This window comes from Salvelinus alpinus, chromosome 11 (assembly GCF_045679555.1).
Source record: "Salvelinus alpinus chromosome 11, SLU_Salpinus.1, whole genome shotgun sequence".
Classification (NCBI taxonomy): Eukaryota; Metazoa; Chordata; class Actinopteri; order Salmoniformes; family Salmonidae; genus Salvelinus; species Salvelinus alpinus.
In genome coordinates, this window is record NC_092096.1 from 11,235,166 (window position 1) to 11,258,163 (window position 22,998).

At 48.9% G+C, this 22,998-nt stretch overlaps 1 protein-coding gene across 2 annotated transcripts in view; it reads left to right on the plus strand.

Annotated features, from left to right (window-relative positions):
• grip1 (glutamate receptor interacting protein 1) overlaps positions 1 to 22,998 on the plus strand; it is a 421,581-nt gene that overhangs the window by 230,509 nt on the left and 168,074 nt on the right. For both annotated transcript variants that reach the window (XM_071331724.1, XM_071331723.1), the window contains exons 4-7: positions 1,179 to 1,324; positions 4,360 to 4,443; positions 6,167 to 6,242; positions 8,955 to 9,100. In XM_071331724.1, the coding sequence (XP_071187825.1) occupies positions 1,179 to 1,324; positions 4,360 to 4,443; positions 6,167 to 6,242; positions 8,955 to 9,100 (452 nt within the window). The remainder of the gene's footprint in view (positions 1 to 1,178; positions 1,325 to 4,359; positions 4,444 to 6,166; positions 6,243 to 8,954; positions 9,101 to 22,998) is intronic.

Here is a 22,998-nt window from a genome sequence, read left to right on the forward strand (position 1 = left end):
CTGACTGGTTCATTGAACTCACAGGTCACATCCGATTCCTCCTTTTACACGCTCTGCCAACTCCTCCTCTCCATCACACTGATAGAGAGAGAGAGGGATGTAAGGATGGAAGGGAGGGAGAGGGAGGACAATATGTTTACTCTCTTGGCCTGTAATTTGAGAGAGAGAGAGAGAGAGAGAGAGAGAGAGAGAGAGAGAGAGAGAGAGAGAGAGAGAGAGGGGGAGAGAGGGGGAGAGAGGGGGAGAGAGAGGGGGAGAGAGGGGGAGAGAGAGAGAGAGCACCACTTGGCCTGTCATTTATACAAATTGATGGAAAGTGGTGTTGGGAGAAAAACATACAACATTATAAAATGACTGTACGCAAACAACAAGTGTGCGGTTAAAATAGGCAAAAAACACACCCATTTCTTGCCACAGGGCCGTGGGGTGAGACAGGGATGCAGCTTAAGCCCCACCCTCTTCAACATATATATCAATGAATTGGCGAGGGCACTAGAACAGTCTGCAGCACCCGGCCTCACCCTACTAGAATCTGAAGTCAAATGTCTGTTTGCTGATGATCTGGTGCTTCTGTCACACTCTCTTTCTGTGTTTCTCTCATCCCCTCGTCTCATATCGTTCTCTTTCTGTGTTCCTCTCATCCTCTCGTCTCATATATTTCTCTTTCTGTGTTTATCTCATCCCCTCGTCTCATATATTTCTCTTTCTGTGTTTCTCTCATACCCTCGTCTCATATATTTCTCTTTCTGTGTTTCTCTCATACCCTCGTCTCATATATTTCTCTTTCTGTGTTTATCTCATCCCCTCGTCTCATATATTTCTCTTTCTGTGTTTCTCTCATACCCTCGTCTCCATATCATTCTCTTTCTGTGTTTATCTCATCCCCTCGTCTCATATATTTCTCTTTCTGTGTTTCTCTCATACCCTCGTCTCATATATTTATCTTTCTGTGTTTCTCTCATACCCTCGTCTCCATATCCTTCTCTTTCTGTGTTTCTCTCATACCCTCGTCTCCATATCTTTCTCTTTCTGTGTTTCTCTCTACTTCTGTTCTGGTTGTCTCAATCCCATCCCTTTCCACTTTTCTCATCCTCTCACCCCGTCCTCTCCCTCTCTCTCTTTCCCTCTCTCTGTCTTCCTCCCCTCCTCTTTCACACCCTCCATCTCTCTCTGTGTAGGAGTGACCAGCTCAACGTGGGCGACTACATCAAGTCTGTAAACGGGATCAATCTGACCAAGTTCCGTCACGATGAGATCATCAGCCTGCTGAAGAACGTCGGAGAACGTGTGGTTCTAGAGGTGGAATACGAGCTGCCACCTGTCTGTGAGTTCTACTGTTTTAGGACCCCGTTGTGGTGAAGGATACAATCCTTCATAGTCTGATTGATCTGATTGGTTCAATAGATACATTAGTCCTGTTGATCTGATTGGTTCAATAGATAGATACTAATCAATGGAATTGGATTAGTTTAGCATCAAGCTGGATGTATACTAGATTAAATTGGATCTTCCGTCTGAAGCCAAAGTCCTGAGTACCCACAATTCCTTTGTACCTTTCCAGAGCTGTTTTTCACGGGAGTTCAAAGCCACCTTCTCCAAACACATCTCACCTCGGTGACTTTTCCTTTCATGTTACCATCATGTTACCTCTCTCAGAAAGGCTGTGTAATGATGTTACCTCTCTCAGGTCTGATACAGAGCTGTTCATTCAGACAGACTGTGTAATGATGTTACCTCTCCCAGACAGGCTGTGTAATGATGTTACCTCTCTCAGGTCTGACGCAGAGCTGTTCATTCAGACAGACTGTGTAATGATGTTACCTCTCCCAGACAGGCTGTGTAATGATGTTACCTCTCTCAGGTCTGACGCAGAGCTGTTCATTCAGACAGGCTGTGTAATGATGTTACCTCTCAGACAGGCTGTGTAATGATGTTACCTCTCCCAGACAGGCTGTGTAATGATGTTACCTCTCAGACAGACTGTGTAATGATGTTACCTCTCAGACAGGCTGTGTAATGATGTTACCTCTCAGACAGGCTGTGTAATGATGTTACCTCTCCCAGACAGGCTGTGTAATGATGTTACCTCTCAGACAGGCTGTGTAATGATGTTACCTCTCTCAGACAGACTGTGTAATGATGTTACCTCTCCCAGACAGGCTGTGTAATGATGTTACCTCTCCCAGACAGGCTGTGTAATGATGTTACCTCTCTCAGACAGGCTGTGTAATGATGTTACCTCTCCCAGACAGGCTGTGTAATGATGTTACCTCTCTCAGACAGGCTGTGTAATGATGTTACCTCTCCCAGACAGGCTGTGTAATGATGTTACCTCTCTCAGGTCTGACGCAGAGCTTTTCATCCAGACAGGCTGTGTAATGATGTTACCTCTCTCAGACAGGCTGTGTAATGATGTTACCTCTCTCAGGTCTGACGCAGAGCTTTTCATCCAGACAGGCTGTGTAATGATGTTACCTCTCTCAGGTCTGACGCAGAGCTTTTCATCCAGACAGGCTGTGTAATGATGTTACCTCTCCCAGACAGACTGTGTAATGATGTTACCTCTCCCAGACAGGCTGTGTAATGATGTTACCTCTCTCAGACAGACTGTGTAATGATGTTACCTCTCTCAGACAGGCTGTGTAATGATGTTACCTCTCTCAGACAGGCTGTGTAATGATGTTACCTCTCTCAGACAGACTGTGTAATGATGTTACCTCTCTCAGACAGACTGTGTAATGATGTTACCTCTCTCAGACAGACTGTGTAATGATGTTACCTCTCTCAGACAGACTGTGTAATGATGTTACCTCTCTCAGACAGACTGTGTAATGATGTTACCTCTCTCAGACAGGCTGTGTAATGATGTTACCTCTCTCAGACAGGCTGTGTAATGATGTTACCTCTCCCAGACAGGCTGTGTAATGATGTTACATCTCTCAGGTCTGACGCAGAGCTTTTCATCCAGACAGGCTGTGTAATGATGTTACCTCTCCCAGACAGGCTGTGTAATGATGTTACCTCTCTCAGACAGGCTGTGTAATGATGTTACCTCTCTCAGACAGGCTGTGTAATGATGTTACATCTCTCAGGTCTGACGCAGAGCTTTTCATTCAGACAGGCTGTGTAATGATGTATCTGTGGAGGTAATGATATGTATCTGTGGAGGTAATGATATGTATCTGTGGAGGTAATGATGTAGCTGTGTGGAGGTAATGGTATGTAGCTGTGGAGGTAATGATATGTAGCTGTGGAGGTAATGATGTATCTGTGGGGGTAATGATGTAGCTGTGGAGGTAATGATGTAGCTGTGGAGGTGATGATGTAGCTGTGGAGGTAATGATGTAGCTGTGGAGGTAATGATGTAGCTGTGGAGGTAATGATGTAGCTGTGGAGGTAATGATGTATCTGTGGAGGTAATGATGTAGCTGTGGAGGTAATGATGTAGCTGTGGAGGTAATGATGTATCCGTGGAGGTAATGATGTAGCTGTGGAGGTAATGATGTAGCTGTGGAGGTAATGATGTAGCTGTGGAGGTAATGGTATGTATCTGTGGGGGTAATGATGTAGCTGTGGAGGTAATGATGTATCTGTGGAGGTAATGATGTAGCTGTGGAGGTAATGATGTAGCTGTGGAGGTAATGATGTATCTGTGGAGGTAATGATGTATCTGTGGAGGTAATGATGTAGCTGTGGAGGTAATGATGTAGCTGTGGAGGTAATGATGTAGCTGTGGAGGTAATGATGTAGCTGTGGAGGTAATGATGTAGCTGTGGAGGTAATGATGTATCTGTGGAGGTAATGGTATCTGTGGAGGTAATGATGTATATGTGGAGGTAATGATGTATCTGTGGAGGTAATGATGTAGCTGTGGAGGTAATGATGTATCTGTGGAGGTAATGATGTATCTGTGGAGGTAATGGTATGTATCTGTGGAGGTAATGATGTATCTGTGGAGGTAATGATGTAGCTGTGGAGGTAATGATGTATCTGTGGAGGTAATGATGTATCTGTGGAGGTAATGATGTATATGTGGAGGTAATGATGTATCTGTGGAGGTAATGATGTAGCTGTGGAGGTAATGATGTATCTGTGGAGGTAATGATGTAGATGTGGAGGTAATGATGTATCTGTGGAGGTAATGATGTAGCTGTGGAGGTAATGATGTAGCTGTGGAGGTAATGATGTATCTGTGGAGGTAATGATGTATCTGTGGAGGTAATGATGTAGATGTGGAGGTAATGATGTATCTGTGGAGGTAATGATGTATCTGTGGAGGTAATGATGTAGCTGTGGAGGTAATGATGTAGCTGTGGAGGTAATGGTATGTTAATGTAATGTTTGCTCTTCTCTCCTCAGCTGTTCAAGGCTCTGGGATGATGTTCAAAAGCGTTGAGGTGACTCTGCACAAAGAAGGCAATACGTTCGGCTTTGTCATCCGAGGTACGTGTGTGTGTGTGTGTGTGTGTGTGTGTGTGTGTGTGTGTGTGTGTGTGTGTGTGTGTGTGTGTGTGTGTGTGTGTGTGTGTGTGTGTGTGTGTGTGTGTGTGTGTGTGTGTAATACATTTGCCTTTGTCTGTATGGTGGCCCTGCATAATGTAACCATGCTGACGGTTTACATGGAATTATGATTCATTTCTCATTCAGGGGGAAGAAACGTCGGTTCGAAGCTGCATAACTGTGTGTGTGTGTGTGTGTGTGTGTGTGTGTGTGTGTGTGTGTGTGTGTGTGTGTGTGTGTGTGTGTGTGTGTGTGTGAGTGTGTGTGTGTGTGTGTGTGTGTGTGTGTGTGTGTGTGTGTGAGTGTGAGTGTGAGTGTGAGTGTGTGTGTGTGTGTGTGTGTGTGTATGAAGCCGTTTGACTGGGGGTACGGAGGAAAGGAAAGTGATCTGAATCTGACTACAGAATATGACCGTCTAGTTGACTCTATTTACCCAGTTGGAATGAAGCTTCATTAAAACGAACAGGAACAAACTTTTAGACTTTGCGATCTAAGTAGAACCCTATTCCCTATACTGCTAGTTTTAGGGTACATAGGGCTCTGGTCAAAAGTAGTGCACTATACAGGGAATAGGGCTCTGGTCAAAAGTAGTGCACTATATAGGGAATAGGGCCCTGGTCTAAAGTAGTGCACTATATAGGGAATAGGGCTCTGGTCTAAAGTAGTGCACTATATAGGGAATAGGGCCCTGGTCAACAGTAGTGCACTATATAGGGAATAGGGCTCTGGTCAAAAGTAGTGCACTATATAGGGAATAGGGCTCTGGTCTAAAGTAGTGCACTATACAGGGAATAGGGCTCTGGTCAAAAGTAGTGCACTATACAGGGAATAGGGCTCTGGTCAAAAGTAGTGCACTATATAGGGAATAGGGCTCTGGTCAAAAGTAGTGCACTATATAGGGAATAGGGCTCTGGTCTAAAGTAGGTCACTATATAGGGAATAGGGCTCTGGTCTAAAGTAGTGCACTATATAGGGAATAGGGTTCCATTTGGGATACACTACTTAGTGAGTTATCCTCGGCCTTTGAAGAGAGGGAAGAAAGTTAACCTGAAGGTGGACACTACAGAGATGATGTCACAGCTCATTACTCTCCATCATCAATTCAACAAGTGTGTTTTGTTGTTGTTGTTGTTTAAAATCTGTATCTCAGAGAAGCGGCTCCTCGAAGAGAGGCGCGTGATTGGATGATGTCGTGGTCAGACTGTGGGTGCATGTTCCGCTTTAGAATTACTGACGAGGATAAAATTACTTTATTCAATTGCCCTTTCTGTTGGAAATCAATACGTCCTTCCTGTTGGAAATCAATACGTCCTTCCTGTTGGAAATCAATACGTCCTTCCTGTTGGAAATCAATACGTCCTTCCTGTTGGAAATCAATACGTCCTTCCTGTTGGAAATCAATACGTCCTTCCTGTTGGAAATCAATACGTCCTTCCTGTTGGAAATCAATACGTCCTTCCTGCAGTGAAAGCCAATGTATCGTCACTGTGTTTCCTGTGTAGACGTTGTATTTAAACTGTTTCCTTTGTGATCAGGTACTACAGTATTACCTTGGTTCTGCAGTGATCTCTTATAGCACTGATCAATTATATTATCAGGGAGTGATGTGTATCCTTGGTTACCGTACCGACCTGTTTGTGTGACAACTGTTTGTTGGTTTGTTTAGGAGGAGCCCACGAGGACAGGAACAAATCCCGCCCCGTTGTCATAACGACCATCAGGCCAGGTGGACCTGCTGACAGGTGAGATGTTGTATCACTGACTAGACATGAGTAGCAGATCACAGATAGTTCTGGTGTATCAGATTCTAGACATGAGTAATAGATCACAGATAGTTCTGCTGTATCAGAGTCTAGACATGAGTAGCAGATCACAGACAGTTATGGTGTATCAGATTCTAGACATGTGTAACAGATCACAGATAGTTCTGGTGTATCAGATTCTAGACATGAGTAACAGATCACAGATCGTTCTGGTGTATCAGATTCTAGACATGTGTAACAGATCACAGATAGTTCTGGTGTATCAGAATCTAGACATGAGTAACAGATCACAGATCGTTCTGGTGTATCAGATTCTAGACATGTGTAACAGATCACAGATAGTTCAAAGATCTGACTTGTATCCATTCATTGTGACATTACCTTGACCTGGTTTAAAACATCAGCAGAGTTCAGGGGCCTTGCTTTAACAAAGTTAACCATTTCCACTGTAGTGTCCAAAACGTCTTTCAACCTGTCAGGCATTCCCTTGGCAGCAAGAGAATAACTCCATATATATATGTATGTATTATTTTTTTTAAGTGTAAATCACATTTTTATTTGGCGTACCCCGGACGGCATTGCACAGAGGATCTCCTTGTGACATTACCTTGACCTCGTTTAAAACATCGTCAGAGTTCAAGGTGAACTGTAGAGGATCTCCTTGTGACATTGTAAGATCATATGGACACACAGCTCTTTGAGTGGCAGAGCACAGATAGTTCCCATATACTGTACGTAAGTTGAACATCACACCATTTTACGCTCTCTGTTATAGCTAAGATTTAGTGAGAGCTGCCTATGACAGCTGTAAAAATCATGAGTGCCATCCCTCCATCCCTCTATCCCTCCTTCCCTCCAGAGAGGGGAGAGGAGAGGAGAGGAGAGGAGAGGAGAGGAGAGGAGAGGAGAGGAGAGGAGAGGAGAGGAGAGGGGAGAGGAGAAGAGAGGGGAGAGGAGAGGAGTGGAGAGGAGAGGAGAGGAGAAGGGAGAGGGGAGGGGAGAGGGGAGGGGAGAGGATGGGGCGAGGAGAGGAGGGGAGAGGAGAGGAGAGGAGAGGAGAGGAGAGGAGAGGAGAGGAGAGGAGAGGAGAGGAGAGAGGGGGAGAGGAAGGGAGAGAAGGAGAGGGGAGATGAGAGAGGAGAGGAAGGGAGAGGAGAGGAGAAGAGGGGAGAGGAGGAGAGGGGAGAGGAGAGGAGAGGAGAGGAGAGGAGAGGAGAGGGGAGGGGAGAGGAGAGGAGAGGAGAGGAGAGGAGAGGAGAGGAGAGGAGAGGAGAGAAGGAGAGGAGAGGAGAGGAGAGGAGAGGAGAGGAGAGGAGAGGAGAGAGGAGAGGAGAGGAGAGGAGAAGAGAGGAGAGGAGAGGAGAGGAGAGGAGAGGAGAGGAGAGGAGAGGAGAGGAGAGGAGAGGAGAGGAGAGGAGAGGAGAGGAGAGGAGAGGAGAGGAGAGGAGAGGAGAGGAGAGGAGAGGAGGATTGGAGAGATATCCGTGCCATTAAGGCGTAATGATCCAAATGAAGTGTTTAAGTGCAGAGGCGGAACCAGGCGTGGCTATGCTGCAGCCTCAGGGACCAGGATGGAAAACCAACCAGCCACTGTTGTCTGTCTGTCTGTCTCTTCCTCTCCTCCCTGTCTCTCTATTCAATTCAAGGGGCTTTATTGGCATGGGAAACATGTGTTAACATTGCCAAAGCAAGTGAGGTAGATATTATACAAAAGTGAAATAAACAATAAAGATTAACAGTAAACATTACACATACAGAAGTTTCAAAACAATAAAGACATTACAAATGTCATATTCTCCCTCTCTCTCGTGCTCTCCTTCTCTCTCTCTCTCTCTCTCTCTCTCTCTCTCTCTCTCTCTCTCTCTCTCTCTCTCTCTCTCTCTCTCTCTTTCTACTCTCTCTCTCTCTCTCTCTCTCTCTCTCTTTCTACTCTCTCTCTCTCTACTCTCTCTCTCCCCCCCTCCCTCCCTCCCTAGAAACAGTCTATTAATGCACCGTGGTGAAGGATCGGTCAAGGAAGTCTTTCTAATGCTACGTCCTGATTGTCCTCCTGTCTCCTGAAATGTTCAGGGACACACTCCCCATCCAGCGTTTAAAAGCATTGCCTTGGTGTAAGCGTCGTCTGGAGGGAGTTTCCACCGTTTTAAATCACCAGGAGAAGTGTGGATAATCAGGATGGAGCTTCAGTGTTCACGCTTCCAGTTAGGAGGAAAGGATTTCATTCTAGCGGTTGTCACAGGTTGTTTCTGATGAAACCTGATCAAAGGCAGAGACAGCGTGGAGATTCATTTCCAGTGTCACGTCATGCTAGACGGTTAGCGGTTAGCTGTTAGCTCACCTGTGGAAACCAAATATAGCAATTTCCATGTTCTGTCATAGTGGAGAATTCACAGCTCACTGACTAACATCTTCTCTCTCCCATCCTTCTCTCTCTCTCTCTTTCTCTCCTCTCTAATTTCACTTTATCCCTCTCTCCCATGCCTCTCTCTCCCCTCTCTCCCTCCTTCCCTCCCCCTCTCTCCCATCCTTCTCTCTCTCTCTCTCCTCTCTACTTCCACTTTATCCCTCTCTCCCCTGCCTCTCTCTCCCCTCTCTCCCTCCATCCCTCTCTCCCCTGTCTCTCTCTCCCCTCTCTCCCTCCTTCCCTCCCCCTATCCTCCCCCTTTCTTCCTTCCTGTCCTCTCTCCTCAGGGAAGGTACTGTGAAGCCAGGGGACAGGCTCCTGAGTATCGATGGGATCCGTCTTCACGGGACATCCCATGCAGAGGCCATGTCCATCCTCAAACAGTGTGGCCAGGAGGCTACGCTACTCATCGAGTATGACGTCTCCATCATGGGTACGTCATGGGAGTGTGTGTGTGTGTGTGTGTGTGTGTGTGTGTGTGTGTGTGTGTGTGTGTGTGTGTGTGTGTGTGTGTGTGCGCCATGTGTATCCTCAAGAAGGACTGAACTCCAAAGTCTAACCTTGTCTTCCAGATGTCAGGGGGTGTGGGTGGACATTTATATGGTGTTGTCAGGACACTGTCAGGGGGTGTGGGTGGACATTTATATGGTGGTGTCAGGACACTGTCAGGGGGTGTGGGTGGACATGTATATGGTGTTGTCAGGACACTGTCAGGGGGTGTGGGTGGACATGTATATGGTGTTGTCAGGACACTGCCAGGGCGTGTGGGTGGACATTTATATGGTGTTGTCAGGACACTGTCAGGGGGTGTGGGTGGACATGTATATGGTGTTGTCAGGACACTGCCAGGGGGTGTGGGTGGACATGTATATGGTGTTGTCAGGACACTGCCAGGGCGTGTGGGTGGACATTTATATGGTGTTGTCAGGACACTGTCAGGGGGTGTGGGTGGACATGTATATGGTGTTGTCAGGACACTGTCAGGGGGTGTGGGTGGACATTTATATGGTGTTGTCAGGACACTGCCAGGGGGTGTGGGTGGACATGTATATGGTGGTGTCAGGACACTGCCAGGGGGTGTGGGTGGACATTTATATGGTGTTGTCAGGACACTGCCAGGGGGTGTGGGTGGACATTTATATGGTGTTGTCAGGACACTGTCAGGGGGTGTGGGTGGACATTTATATGGTGGTGTCAGGACACTGTCAGGGGGTGTGGGTGGACATTTATATGGTGTTGTCAGGACACTGCCAGGGGGTGTGAGTGGACATTTATATGGTGTTGTCAGGACACTGCCAGGGGGTGTGGGTGGACATTTATATGGTGTTGTCAGGACACTGCCAGGGGGTGTGGGTGGACATGTATATGGTGGTGTCAGGACACTGCCAGGGGGTGTGGGTGGACATTTATATGGTGGTGTCAGGACACTGTCAGGGGGTGTGGGTGGACATTTATATGCTGTTGTCAGGACACTGCCAGGGGGTGTGGGTGGACATGTATATGGTGTTGTCAGGACACTGTCAGGGGGTGTGGGTGGACATTTATATGGTGTTGTCAGGACACTGCCAGGGGGTGTGGGTGGACATTTATATGGTGTTGTCAGGACACTGCCAGGGGGTGTGGGTGGACATTTATATGGTGTTGTCAGGACACTGCCAGGGGGTGTGGGTGGACATGTATATGGTGTTGTCAGGACACTGCCAGGGGAAGGTCTAAAGACAGACTGGATCTCCCACAGTCTCTTAACATTCTATCCATTCCCATCCGGTGTCATATTAACAGTGACCGTTACAGTCACTGCAGACAGACAGTAAGGTTCCATTATAGGTAGTCAGAGAGCTCTGTTACACTCACTGCAGACAGACAGTAGGGTTCCATTATAGGTAGTCAGAGAGCTCTGTTACACTCACTGCAGACAGACAGTAGGGTTCCATTCCAGACAGTCAGAGAGCTCTGTTACAGTCACTGCAGACAGGCAGTAGGGTTCCATTCCAGACAGTCAGAGAGCTCTGTTACAGTCACTACAGACAGGCAGTAGGGTTCCATTCCAGACAGTCAGAGAGCTCTGTTACAGTCACTGCAGACAGGCAGTAAGGTTCCATTCCAGACAGTCAGAGAGCTCTGTTACAGTCACTGCAGACAGGCAGTAGGGTTCCATTCCAGACAGTCAGAGAGCTCTGTTACAGTCACTGCAGACAGACAGTAAGGTTCCATTCCAGACAGTCAGAGAGCTCTGTTACAGTCACTGCAGACAGGCAGTAAGGTTCCATTCCAGACAGTCAGAGAGCTCTGTTACAGTCACTGCAGACAGGCAGTAAGGTTCCATTCCAGACAGTCAGAGAGCTCTGTTACAGTCACTGCAGACAGGCAGTAGGGTTCCATTCCAGACAGTCAGAGAGCTCTGTTACAGTCACTGCAGACAGGCAGTAAGGTTCCATTCCAGACAGTCAGAGAGCTCTGTTACAGTCACTGCAGACAGGCAGTAGGGTTCCATTCCAGACAGTCAGAGAGCTCTGTTACAGTCACTGCAGACAGACAGTAAGGTTCCATTCCAGACAGTCAGAGAGCTCTGTTACAGTCACTGCAGACAGGCAGTAGGGTTCCATTCCAGACAGTCAGAGAGCTCTGTTACAGTCACTGCAGACAGGCAGTAGGGTTCCATTCCAGACAGTCAGAGAGCTCTGTTACAGTCACTGCAGACAGGCAGTAAGGTTCCATTCCAGACAGTCAGAGAGCTCTGTTACAGTCACTGCAGACAGGCAGTAGGGTTCCATTCCAGACAGTCAGAGAGCTCTGTTACAGTCACTGCAGACAGACAGTAAGGTTCCATTCCAGACAGTCAGAGAGCTCTGTTACAGTCACTGCAGACAGACAGTAAGGTTCCATTCCAGACAGTCCGAGAGCTCTGTTACAGTCACTGCAGACAGGCAGTAAGGTTCCATTCCAGACAGTCAAAGAGCTCTGTTACAGTCACTGCAGACAGGCAGTAAGGTTCCATTCCAGACAGTCAGAGAGCTCTGTTACAGTCACTGCAGACAGGCAGTAAGGTTCCATTCCAGACAGTCAGAGAGCTCTGTTACAGTCACTGCAGACAGACAGTAAGGTTCCATTCCAGACAGTCAGAGAGCTCTGTTACAGTCACTGCAGACAGGCAGTAAGGTTCCATTCCAGACAGTCAGAGAGCTCTGTTACAGTCACTGCAGACATACAGTAAGGTTCCATTCCAGACAGTCAGAGAGCTCTGTTACAGTCACTGCAGACAGACAGTAAGGTTCCATTCCAGACAGTCAGAGAGATCTGTTACAGTCACTGCAGACTGTCAGTACGGTTCCATTATAGGTAGTCAAAGGCAGGTGTCTCCCAATAGAAGTCCTGCCTGCCAGCCAGAACTCAGCGCTTACAAAACACTGCCAGAACACAGCCAGGTCCCAGCTCTTACAAAACACAGCCAGGTCCCAGCTCTTACAAAACACAGCCAGATCCCAGCTCTTACAAAACACAGCCAGGTCCCAGCTCTTACAAAACACAGCCAGATCCCAGCTCTTACAAAACACAGCCAGATCCCAGCCAACAGATCTGACTAAAAGCTTTATGCATAAAAGGCATTTCAGACACAGAGAAAGATATGTGATGTGAAACATAGTAAATGAAAAGGAATCACCTGCTGTCTGTCTGCTGGGCTTTGATATGTCTTTCTACTTTACAGAACGCTGACTTTAAAAACAGCTTGCTTAGAAGGTCAAAAACAACGAGGAGGTGAAAACAGGCAGAAAATAACAGGCTGATCGATGTTCATTTTAAATCCCCGGACTTCAGTCTATTTTGATCAGACCACTAAATGTCAGAGGGAACAACCCAGGAAGGAGAGTATGAGAGAGTGAGCTGGACTATTACCCAGTGTGACAATCCTGACCCTATTATCAAATCCAACCCTATTACCCTCTGGGTAATCCTGAAGATTCCGGTGGCGGTGACTTTGCCGTGCTCTGACCTGGAAGTGATAGTTATGTCTTCCTGTCACCGTGTCACCCTCTTGCTCGCTGTGCTCGCTGCTCGCTGTGTGTGTGCGTGTGTTTGTGTATCGCCACATGCGGTATGTTTTACGGTATGTCCCAACATACAGGTGTGTGCCTATACACAGAGTTTTACGGTATGTCCCAACATACAGGTGTGTGCCTATACACAGAGTTTTACGGTATGTCCCAACATACAGGTGTGTGCCTATACACAGAGTTTTACGGTATGTCCCAACATACAGGTGTGTGCCTATACACAGAGTTTTACGGTATGTTCCAACATACAGGTGTGTGCCTATACACAGAGCTTTACGGTATGTCCCAACAAACAGGTGTGTGCCTTATCACAGAGCTTTACGGTATCTGCTCGTGGAGAGAATTTACGTTTTCTCTCCGAGCGACCCAGGCATGATAAAAAGAGAATGATTAAGAACCACCAGATTGCAAGTGGCTCGCCCATTAATCCCTAATATACACCCATAAACTACAAACACACACACACACACACACACACACACACACACACACACACACACACACACACACACACACACACACACACACACACACACACACACACACACACACACACACACACACACACAGAGAGAGAGACAGACACTGAAGTGATGTGCAATAATGCAGTAGTGTGGCCAGGTTATGCTGTTGGTTGTGTGTGTGTGATGAGAAACTGTGTATAACATTCCCACACAGCCAGTCTCATCAGTATGTCTCTCTCTCCTTCCTGGTAGGCAGGTTGATGTGTTCAGTATTCCCACACAGCCAGTCTCATCAGTATGTCTCTCTCTCCTTCCTGGTAGGCAGGTTGATGTGTTCAGTATTCCCACACAGCCAGTCTCATCAGTACGTCTCTCTCCCTCCTGGTAGGCAGGTTGATGTGTTCAGTATTCCCACACAGCCAGTCTCATCAGTATGTCTCTCTCTCCTTCCTGGTAGGCAGGTTGATGTGTTCAGTATTCCCACACAGCCAGTCTCATCAGTACGTCTCTCTCCTTCCTGGTAGGCAGGTTGATGTGTTCAGTATTCCCACACAGCCAGTCTCATCAGTATGTCTCTCTCTCCTTCCTGTTAGGCAGGTTGATGTGTTCAGTATTCCCACACAGCCAGTCTCATCAGTACGTCTCTCTCCCTCCTGGTAGGCAGGTTGATGTGTTCAGTATTACCACACAGCCAGTCTCATCAGTATGTCTCTCTCTCCTTCCTGTTAGGCAGGTTGATGTGTTCAGTATTCCCACACAGCCAGTCTCATCAGTACGTCTCTCTCTCTCCTGGTAGGCAGGTTGTTGTGTTCAGTATTCCCACACAGCCAGTCTCATCAGTACGTCTCTCTCCTTCCTGGTAGGCAGGTTGATGCAGTCATTTTACATTTTTACATCGGTCAATCAGGGAGAGACCCAGTCACACAGAGGGTGAAGGGATGGAGAGGAGGAGAGGAAGGAGGGGTAGAGAGATGGAGAGGAAGGGGGGTAGAGAGATGGAGAGATGGAGGAGAGGACTGGAGGAGAGGAGAGGTAGAGGGATGGAGGAGAGGACTGGAGGAGAGAAGAGGTAGAGAGATGGAGGAGAAGACTGGAGGAGAGGAGAGGTAGAGGGATGGAGGAGAGGACTGGAGGAGAGGAGAGGTAGAGGGATGGAGGAGAGGACTGGAGGAGAGAAGAGGTAGAGAGATGGAGGAGAAGACTGGAGGAGAGGAGAGGTAGAGGGATGGAGGAGAGGACTGGAGGAGAGGAGAGGTAGAGGGATGGAGGAGAGGACTGGAGGAGAGGAGAGGTAGAGAGATGGAGGAGAGGACTGGAGGAGAGGAGAGGTAGAGGGATGGAGGAGAGGACTGGAGGAGAGGAGAGATAGAGAGATGGAGGAGAGGACTGGAGGAAAGGAGAGGTAGAGGCATGGAGGAGAGGACTGGAGGAGAGAAGAGGTAGAGAGATGGAGGAGAAGACTGGAGGAGAGAAGAGGTAGAGAGATGGAGGAGAAGACTGGAGGAGAGGAGAGGTTGAGAGATGGAGGAGAGGACTGGAGGAGAGGAGAGGTAGAGGGATGGAGGAGAGGACTGGAGGAGAGGAGAGGTAGAGGGATGGAGGAGAGGACTGGAGGAGAGGAGAGGTAGAGAGATGGAGGAGAGGACTGGAGGAGAGGAGAGGTAGAGGGATGGAGGAGAGGAGAGGTAGAGGGATGGAGGAGAGGAGAGGTAGAGGGATGGAGGAGAGGAGAGGTAGAGGGATGGAGGAGAGGACTGGAGGAGAGGAGAGGTAGAGAGATGGAGGAGATGACTGGAGGAGAGGAGAGGTAGAGGGATGGAGGAGAGGGCTGGAGGAGAGGAGAGGTAGAGGGATGGAGGAGAGGACTGGAGGAGAGGAGAGGTAGAGAGATGGAGGAGAGGACTGGAGGAGAGGAGAGGTAGAGGGATGGAGGAGAGGACTGGAGGAGAGGAGAGGTAGAGAGATGGAGGAGAGGACTGGAGGAGAGGAGAGGTAGAGGGATGGAGGAGAGGACTGGAGGAGAGGAGAGGTAGAGGGATGGAGGAGAGCACTGGAGGAGAGGAGAGATAGAGAGATGGAGGAGAGGACTGGAGGAAAGGAGAGGTAGAGGCATGGAGGAGAGGGCTGGAGGAGAGGAGAGGTAGAGGGATGGAGGAGAGGACTGGAGGAGATGAGAGGTAGAGGGATGGAGGAGAGGACTGGAGGAGAGGAGAGGTAGAGGGATGGAGGAGAGGAGAGGTAGAGGGATGGAGGAGAGGAGAGGTAGAGGGATGGAGGAGAGGAGGAGAGGAGAGGTAGAAGGATGGAGGGATGGTGTTTTATCACCATGAATGAAACAATCTCCCGACTGCATCAATAATGTGTCCATTAATTTTTCATCAGATAGCTCTTAGCATGGAACAGACAGGAGAAGACGGGGGAAAGATATGTGTAGGAAATACAGGGAGGGCAGGGAGAGAGACAGGGAGAGAGACAGGGAGAGAGACAGGGAGAGAGACGGAGAGAGACAGGGAGAGAGACGGAGAGAGAGGGAGAGAGACAGAGAGAGAGACAGAGAGAGCGACAGAGAGAGAGGGAGAGAGAGAGACAGGGAGAGAGACAGGGAGAGAGACAGGGAGAGAGACAGAGAGAGAGACAGGGAGAGAGACAGGGAGAGAGACAGAGAGAGGTAGAGAGAGAGACAGGGAGAGAGAGAGAGGTAGAGAGAGAGAGAGGTAGAGGTAGAGAGAGAGAGAGAGAGAGAGAGAGAGAGAGAGAGAGAGAGAGAGAGAGAGAGAGAGAGAGAAAGACAGAGGTAGAGGTAGAGGTAGAGGTAGAGAGGTAGAGGTAGAGGTAGAGAGAGAGAGAGAGAGAGAGAGAGAGAGAGAGAGAGAGAGAGAGAGAGAGAGAGAGAGAGAGAGAGAGAGAGAGAGAAAGACAGAGAGAGAGGTAGAGAGAGAGAGATAGAGGTAGAGAGGGGTAATAATTGCCTAAATCCTTGTGGGTATTCCTACTGGTTGTATTATATTAATATCCTACTGGTTGTATTATATTAACATCCTACTGGTTGTATTATATTAACATCCTACTGGTTGTATTATATTAACATCCTACTGGTTGTATTATATTAACATCCTACTGGTTGTATTATATTAACATCCTACTGGTTGTATTATATTAACATCCTACTGGTTGTATTATATTAACATCCTACTGGTTGTATTATATTAACATCCTACTGGTTGTATTATATTAACATCCTACTGGTTGTATTATATTAACATCCTACTGGTTGTATTATATTAACATCCTACTGGTTGTATTATATTAACATCCTACTGGTTGTATTATATTAACATCCTACTGGTTGTATTATATTTACATCCCTTCTGAATATGACAGTAGAGAGGCAAGAAAACACAGATACTGTTTGTTTTGTTGAGCGTGTGGATTGTATAGAAAGCTAGGAAAGGTGTTTGTATGTATGTATGTATGTATGTATGTATGTATGTATGTATGTATGTATGTATGTATGTATGTATGTATGTATGTATGTATGTATGTATGTATGTATGTATGTATGTATGTACATTATGTTCAGTGTGTGTGTATGTGTGTTCAGTGTGTGTGTATGTGTGTTCAGTGTGTGTGTCTGTTTGTTCAGTGTGTGTGTATGTGTGTTCAGTGTGTGTGTCTGTTTGTTCAGTGTGTGTGTCTGTTTGTTCAGTGTGTGTGTGTCTGTTTGTTCAGTGTGTGTGTCTGTTTGTTCAGTGTGTGTGTGTCTGTTTGTTCAGTGTGTGTGTGTCTGTTTGTTCAGTGTGTGTGTATGTACAGTACCAGTCAACAGTTTGGACACACCTACTCATTCAAGGGTTTTTCTTTATTTTTACTATTTTCTATATATATGTTATATTTTTGGGGTGAGTGGTGTAGAGACCAGAATAAGGGGATGGGTTAGTGGTGTAGAGACCAGAATAAGGGGAGGGGGTGAGGGGTGTAGAGACCAGAATAAGGGGAGGGGTGAGGGGTGTAGAGACCAGAATAAGGGGAGGGGTGTAGAGACCAGAATAAGGGGAAGGGTGAGTGGTGTAGAGACCAGAATAAGGGGAGGGGTGAGTGGTGTAGAGACCAGAATAAGGGGAGGGGTGAGTGGTGTAGAGACCAGAATAAGGGGAGGGGTGTAGAGGCCAGAATAAGGGGAGGGGTAGGTGGTGTAGAGACCAGAATAAGGGGAGTGGTGTAGAGACCAGAATAAGGGGAGGGGTGTAGAGACCAGAATAAGGGGAGGGGTGAGGGGTGTAGAGACCAGCATAAGGGGAGGGGTGAGTGGTGTAGAGACCAGAATAAGGGGAGGGGTGTAGAGACCAGAATAAGGGGAGGGGTGACTGGTGTAGAGACCAGAATAAGGGGAGGGGGGAGTGGTGTAGAGACCAGAATAAGGGGAGGGGTGAGTGGTGTAGAGACCAGAATAAGGGGAGGGGTTTAGAGACCAGAATAAGGGGAGGGGTGTAGAGACCAAAATAAGGGGAGGGGTGAGTGGTGTAGAGACCAGAATAAGGGGAGGGGTGAGTGGTGTAGAGACCAGAATAAGGGGATGGGTTAGTGGTGTAGAGACCAGAATAAGGGGAGGGGGTGAGGGGTGTAGAGACCAGAATAAGGGGAGGGGTGAGGGGTGTAGAGACCAGAATAAGGGGAGGGGTGTAGAGACCAGAATAAGGGGAGGGGTGTAGAGACCAGAATAAGGGGAAGGGTGAGGGGTGTAGAGACCAGAATAAGGGGAAGGGTGAGTGGTGTAGAGACCAGAATAAGGGGAAGGGTGAGTGGTGTAGAGACCAGAATAAGGGGAGGGGTGTAGAGGCCAGAATAAGGGGAGGGGTAGGTGGTGTAGAGACCAGCATAAGGGGAGGGGTGAGTGGTGTAGAGACCAGAATAAGGGGAGGGGTGTAGAGGCCAGAATAAGGGGAGGGGTAGGTGGTGTAGAGGCCAGAATAAGGGGAGGGGTAGGTGGTGTAGAGACCAGAATAAGGGGAGGGGGTGAGGGGTGTAGAGACCAGAATAAGGGGAGGGGTGAGTGGTGTAGAGACCAGAATAAGGGGAGTGGTGTAGAGACCAGAATAAGGGGAGGGGTGTAGAGACCAGAATAAGGGGAGGGGTGAGGGGTGTAGAGACCAGCATAAGGGGAGGGGTGACTGGTGTAGAGACCAGAATAAGGGGAGGGGGGAGTGCTGTAGAGACCAGAATAAGGGGAGGGGTGAGTGGTGTAGAGACCAGAATAAGGGGAGGGGTGTAGAGACCAGAATAAGGGGAGGGGTGAGTGGTGTAGAGACCAGAATAAGGGGAGGGGTGAGTGGTGTAGAGACCAGAATAAGGGGAAGGGTGAGTGCTGTAGAGACCAGAATAAGGGGAGGGGTGAGTGGTGTAGAGACCAGAATAAGGGGAGGGGTGAGTGGTGTAGAGACCAGAATAAGGGGAGGGGTGAGTGGTGTAGAGACCAGAATAAGGGGAGGGGTGAGTGGTGTAGAGACCAGAATAAGGGGTGGGGTGAGTGCTGTAGAGACCAGAATAAGGGGAGGGGTGAGTGGTGTAGAGACCAGAATAAGGGGAGGGGTGAGTGGTGTAGAGACCAGAATAAGGGGAGGGGTGAGTGGTATAGAGACCAGAATAAGGGGAGGGGTGAGTGGTGTAGAGACCAGAATAAGGGGAAGGGTGAGTGGTGTAGAGACCAGAATAAGGGGAGGGGTGAGTGGTATAGAGACCAGAATAAGGGGAGGGGTGTAGAGACCAGAATAAGGGGAGGGGTGAGTGGTGTAGAGACCAGAATAAGGGGAGGGGTGAGTGGTGTAGAGACCAGAATAAGGGGAGGGGTGAGTGGTGTAGAGACCAGAATAAGGGGAAGGGTGAGTGGTGTAGAGACCAGAATAAGGGGAGGGGTGAGTGGTGTAGAGACCAGAATAAGGGGTGGGGTGAGTGCTGTAGAGACCAGAATAAGGGGAGGGGTGAGTGGTGTAGAGACCAGAATAAGGGGAGGGGTGTAGAGACCAGAATAAGGGGAGGGGTGAGTGGTGTAGAGACCAGAATAAGGGGAGGGGTGTAGAGACCACAATAAGGGGAGTGGTGAGTGGTGTAGAGACCAGAATAAGGGGAGGGGTGTAGAGACCAGAATAAGGGGAGCGGTGAGTGGTGTAGAGACCAGAATAAGGGGAGGGGTGAGTGGTGTAGAGACCAGAATAAGGGGAGGGGTGAGTGGTGTAGAGACCAGAATAAGGGGAGGGGTGAGTGGTATAGAGACCAGAATAAGGGGAGGGGTGTAGAGACCAGAATAAGGGGAGGGGTGAGTGGTGTAGAGGCCAGAATAAGGGGAGGGGTGAGTGGTGTAGAGACCAGAATAAGGGGAGGGCTGTAGAGACCAGAATTAGGGGAGGGGTGAGTGGTGTAGAGGCCAGAATAAGGGGAGGGGTGAGTGGTGTAGAGACCAGAATAAGGGGAAGGGTGAGTGGTGTAGAGACCAGAATAAGGGGAGGGGTGAGTGGTGTAGAGACCAGAATAAGGGGAGGGGTGAGGGGTGTAGAGACCAGAATAAGGGGAGGGGTGTAGAGACCAGAATAAGGGGAGGGGTGAGTGGTGTAGAGACCAGAATAAGGGGAGGGGTGAGTGGTGTAGAGACCAGAATAAGGGGAGGGGTGAGGGGTGTAGAGACCAGAATAAGGGGAGGGGTGTAGAGACCAGAATAAGTGGACTCAAGGGGAGGCTGTATCTGAGCCTGGTACCCCCAGCTGTTGGGTAACAAGGGGAGGCTGTATCTGAGCCTGATACCCCCCCAGGTGTTGGGTAACTCAAGGGGAGGCTGTATCTGAGCCTGGTACCCCCCAGCTGTTGGGTAACTCAAGGGGAGGCTGTATCTGAGCCTGGTACCCCCCAGCTGTTGGGTAACTCAAGGGGAGGCTGTATCTGAGCCTGGTACCCCCCAGCTGTTGGGTAACTCAAGGGGAGGCTGTATCTGAGCCTGGTACCCCCCAGCTGTTGGGTAACAAGGGGAGGCTGTATCTGAGCCTGGTACCCCCCCCCAGCTGTTGGGTAACTCAAGGGGAGGCTGTATCTGAGTCTGGTACCCCCAGCTGTTGGGTAACTCAAGGGGAGGCTGTATCTGAGCCTGGTACCCCCCAGCTGTTGGGTAACTCAAGGGGAGGCTGTATCTGAGCCTGGTACCCCCCAGCTGTTGGGTAACTCAAGGGGAGGCTGTATCTGAGCCTGGTACCCCCCAGCTGTTGGGTAACTCAAGGGGAGGCTGTATCTGAGCCTGGTACCCCCCAGCTGTTGGGTAACTCAAGGGGAGGCTGTATCTGAGTCTGGTACCCCCAGCTGTTGGGTAACTCAAGGGGAGGCTGTATCTGAGCCTGGTACCCCCCAGCTGTTGGGTAACTCAAGGGGAGGCTGTATCTGAGTCTGGTACCCCCCAGCTGTTGGGTAACTCAAGGGGAGGCTGTATCTGAGCCTGGTACCCCCCAGTTGTTGGGTAACTCAAGGGGAGGCTGTATCTGACCCTGGTACCCCCCAGCTGTTGGGTAACTCAAGGGGAGGCTGTATCTGACCCTGGTACCCCCCAGCTGTTGGGTAACTCAAGGGGAGGCTGTATCTGAGCCTGGTACCCCCCAGTTGTTGGGTAACTCAAGGGGAGGCTGTATCTGACCCTGGTACCCCCCAGCTGTTGGGTAACTCAAGGGGAGGCTGTATCTGAGCCTGGTACCCCCCAGCTGTTGGGTAACAAGGGGAGGCTGTATCTGGGCCTGGTACCCCCCAGCAGTGCTTTATTGGTTCAGACAGGTTTTACCTGATGAGAGGCTTTTTCTTTTTAAGGCTGACATTTTGAAGTCAGAACTTTGTATATATATTTGTAAATATCACCCATCTTCTTTGATACACCAGCGCTCTGTAAATAAATCCTCATGTGCACCTCTACCTACCTGTCTCCTGCTGAACCTATGTCCTCATGACGGCTCGAAGGAACCTGTTTTACACTGATACAGATGTCACAGCAACCTGTCACTTCAAAAGCACTCAGTGATCTCGGAGTCTCTGCATTTCAACTTGATGTTTATTGTGGTAGGAGTGTGATGTAAGCAGAATTTAATATAATTCCATTTGCACGAATCCCCCAAAATGGTTCCCCCGGGCTCATTTCAACTGCCCATTTAGTCAGTTTATCCTAGCCGGGTCTGCTCTGTGAAGTGCAAGCATTAAAACACAGAGGCAGTTGGACGTTCATAGTTTTTCTGATGTTTGGAACACCTAGATGCTGTATGTGAAGTGAAACAGGTTGAAACACATTGGGGGATCTGTTTTGGTTGTGTTTAAGTTCGTCTTATCTTCAGCAGAAACATGTTTCGGTGTTTACCTGTCTGTGAATACAGCTAGCTACTGTCGCTGTTACCTTTCACAACAGGGGGTTGCCTCTGGCTAACCCCCCCCCCTGTCTGTGAATACAGCTAGCTACTGTCGCTGTTACCTTTCACAACAGGGGGTTGCCTCTGGCTAAACCTCCCACTCCCCTGTCTGTGAATACAGCTAGCTACTGTCGCTGTTACCTTTCACAACAGGGGGTTGCCTCTGGCTAAACCTCCCACTCCCCTGTCTGTGAATACAGCTAGCTACTGTCGCTGTTACCTTTCACAACAGGGGGTTGCCTCTGGCTAAACCTCCCTCTCCCCTGTCTGTGAATACAGCTAGCTACTGTCGCTGTTACCTTTCACAACAGGGGGTTGTCTCTGGCTAAACCTCCCACTCCCCTGTCTGTGAATACAGCTAGCTACTGTCGCTGTTACCTTTCACAACAGGGGGTTGTCTCTGGCTAAACCTCCCACTCCCCTGTCTGTGAATACAGCTAGCTACTGTCGCTGTTACCTTTCACAACAGGGGGTTGCCTCTGGCTAAACCCCCCCCCCCCCTCTCCCCTGTCTGTGAATACAGCTAGCTACTGTCGCTGTTACCTTTCACAACAGGGGGTTGCCTCTGGCTAACCCCCCCCCCCCCCCCCCTCTCCCCTGTCTGTGAATACAGCTAGCTACTGTCGCTGTTACCTTTCACAACAGGGGGTTGCCTCTGGCTAACCCCCCCCCTGTCTGCAACACAGTGTCATTATTCCACATGTTGTGTAACTGAAGGAGCAGAGTGGAAGACATCTGGGCTCCTTCATGGTCGGCTGGTTCCTCCATCTGGGCTCCTTCATGGTCTCCCAGTTTCATCAGAACCTACAGGGATCCTGGTTAGTGGTTCCTCCATCTGGGCTCCTTCATGGTCTCCCAGTTTCATCAGAACCTACAGGGATCCTGGTTAGTGGTTCCTCCATCTGGGCTCCTTCATGGTCTCCCAGTTTCATCCAGAACCTACAGGGATCCTGGTTAGTGGTTCCTCCAGAACCTACAGGGATCCTGGTTAGTGGTTCCTCCAGAACCTACAGGGATCCTGGTTAGTGGTTCCTCCAGAACCTACAGGGATCCTGGTTAGTGGTTCCTCCAGAACCTACAGGGATCCTGGTTAGTGGTTCCTCCAGAACCTACAGGGATCCTGGTTAGTGGTTCCTCCAGAACCTACAGGGATCCTGGTTAGTGGTTCCTCCAGAACCTACAGGGATCCTGGTTAGTGGTTCCTCCAGAACCTACAGGGATCCTGGTTAGTGGTTCCTCCATCTGGGCTCCTGAGATGTATGGTGTAATCAGAGGTTCTAGTGCTGCCTGCTACAGAGCTCTGAGGTAGAACTACATACATACTGTGTGTGTGTGTGTGTGTGTGTGTGTGTGTGTGTGTGTGTGTGTGTGTGTGTGTGTGTGTGTGTGTGTGTG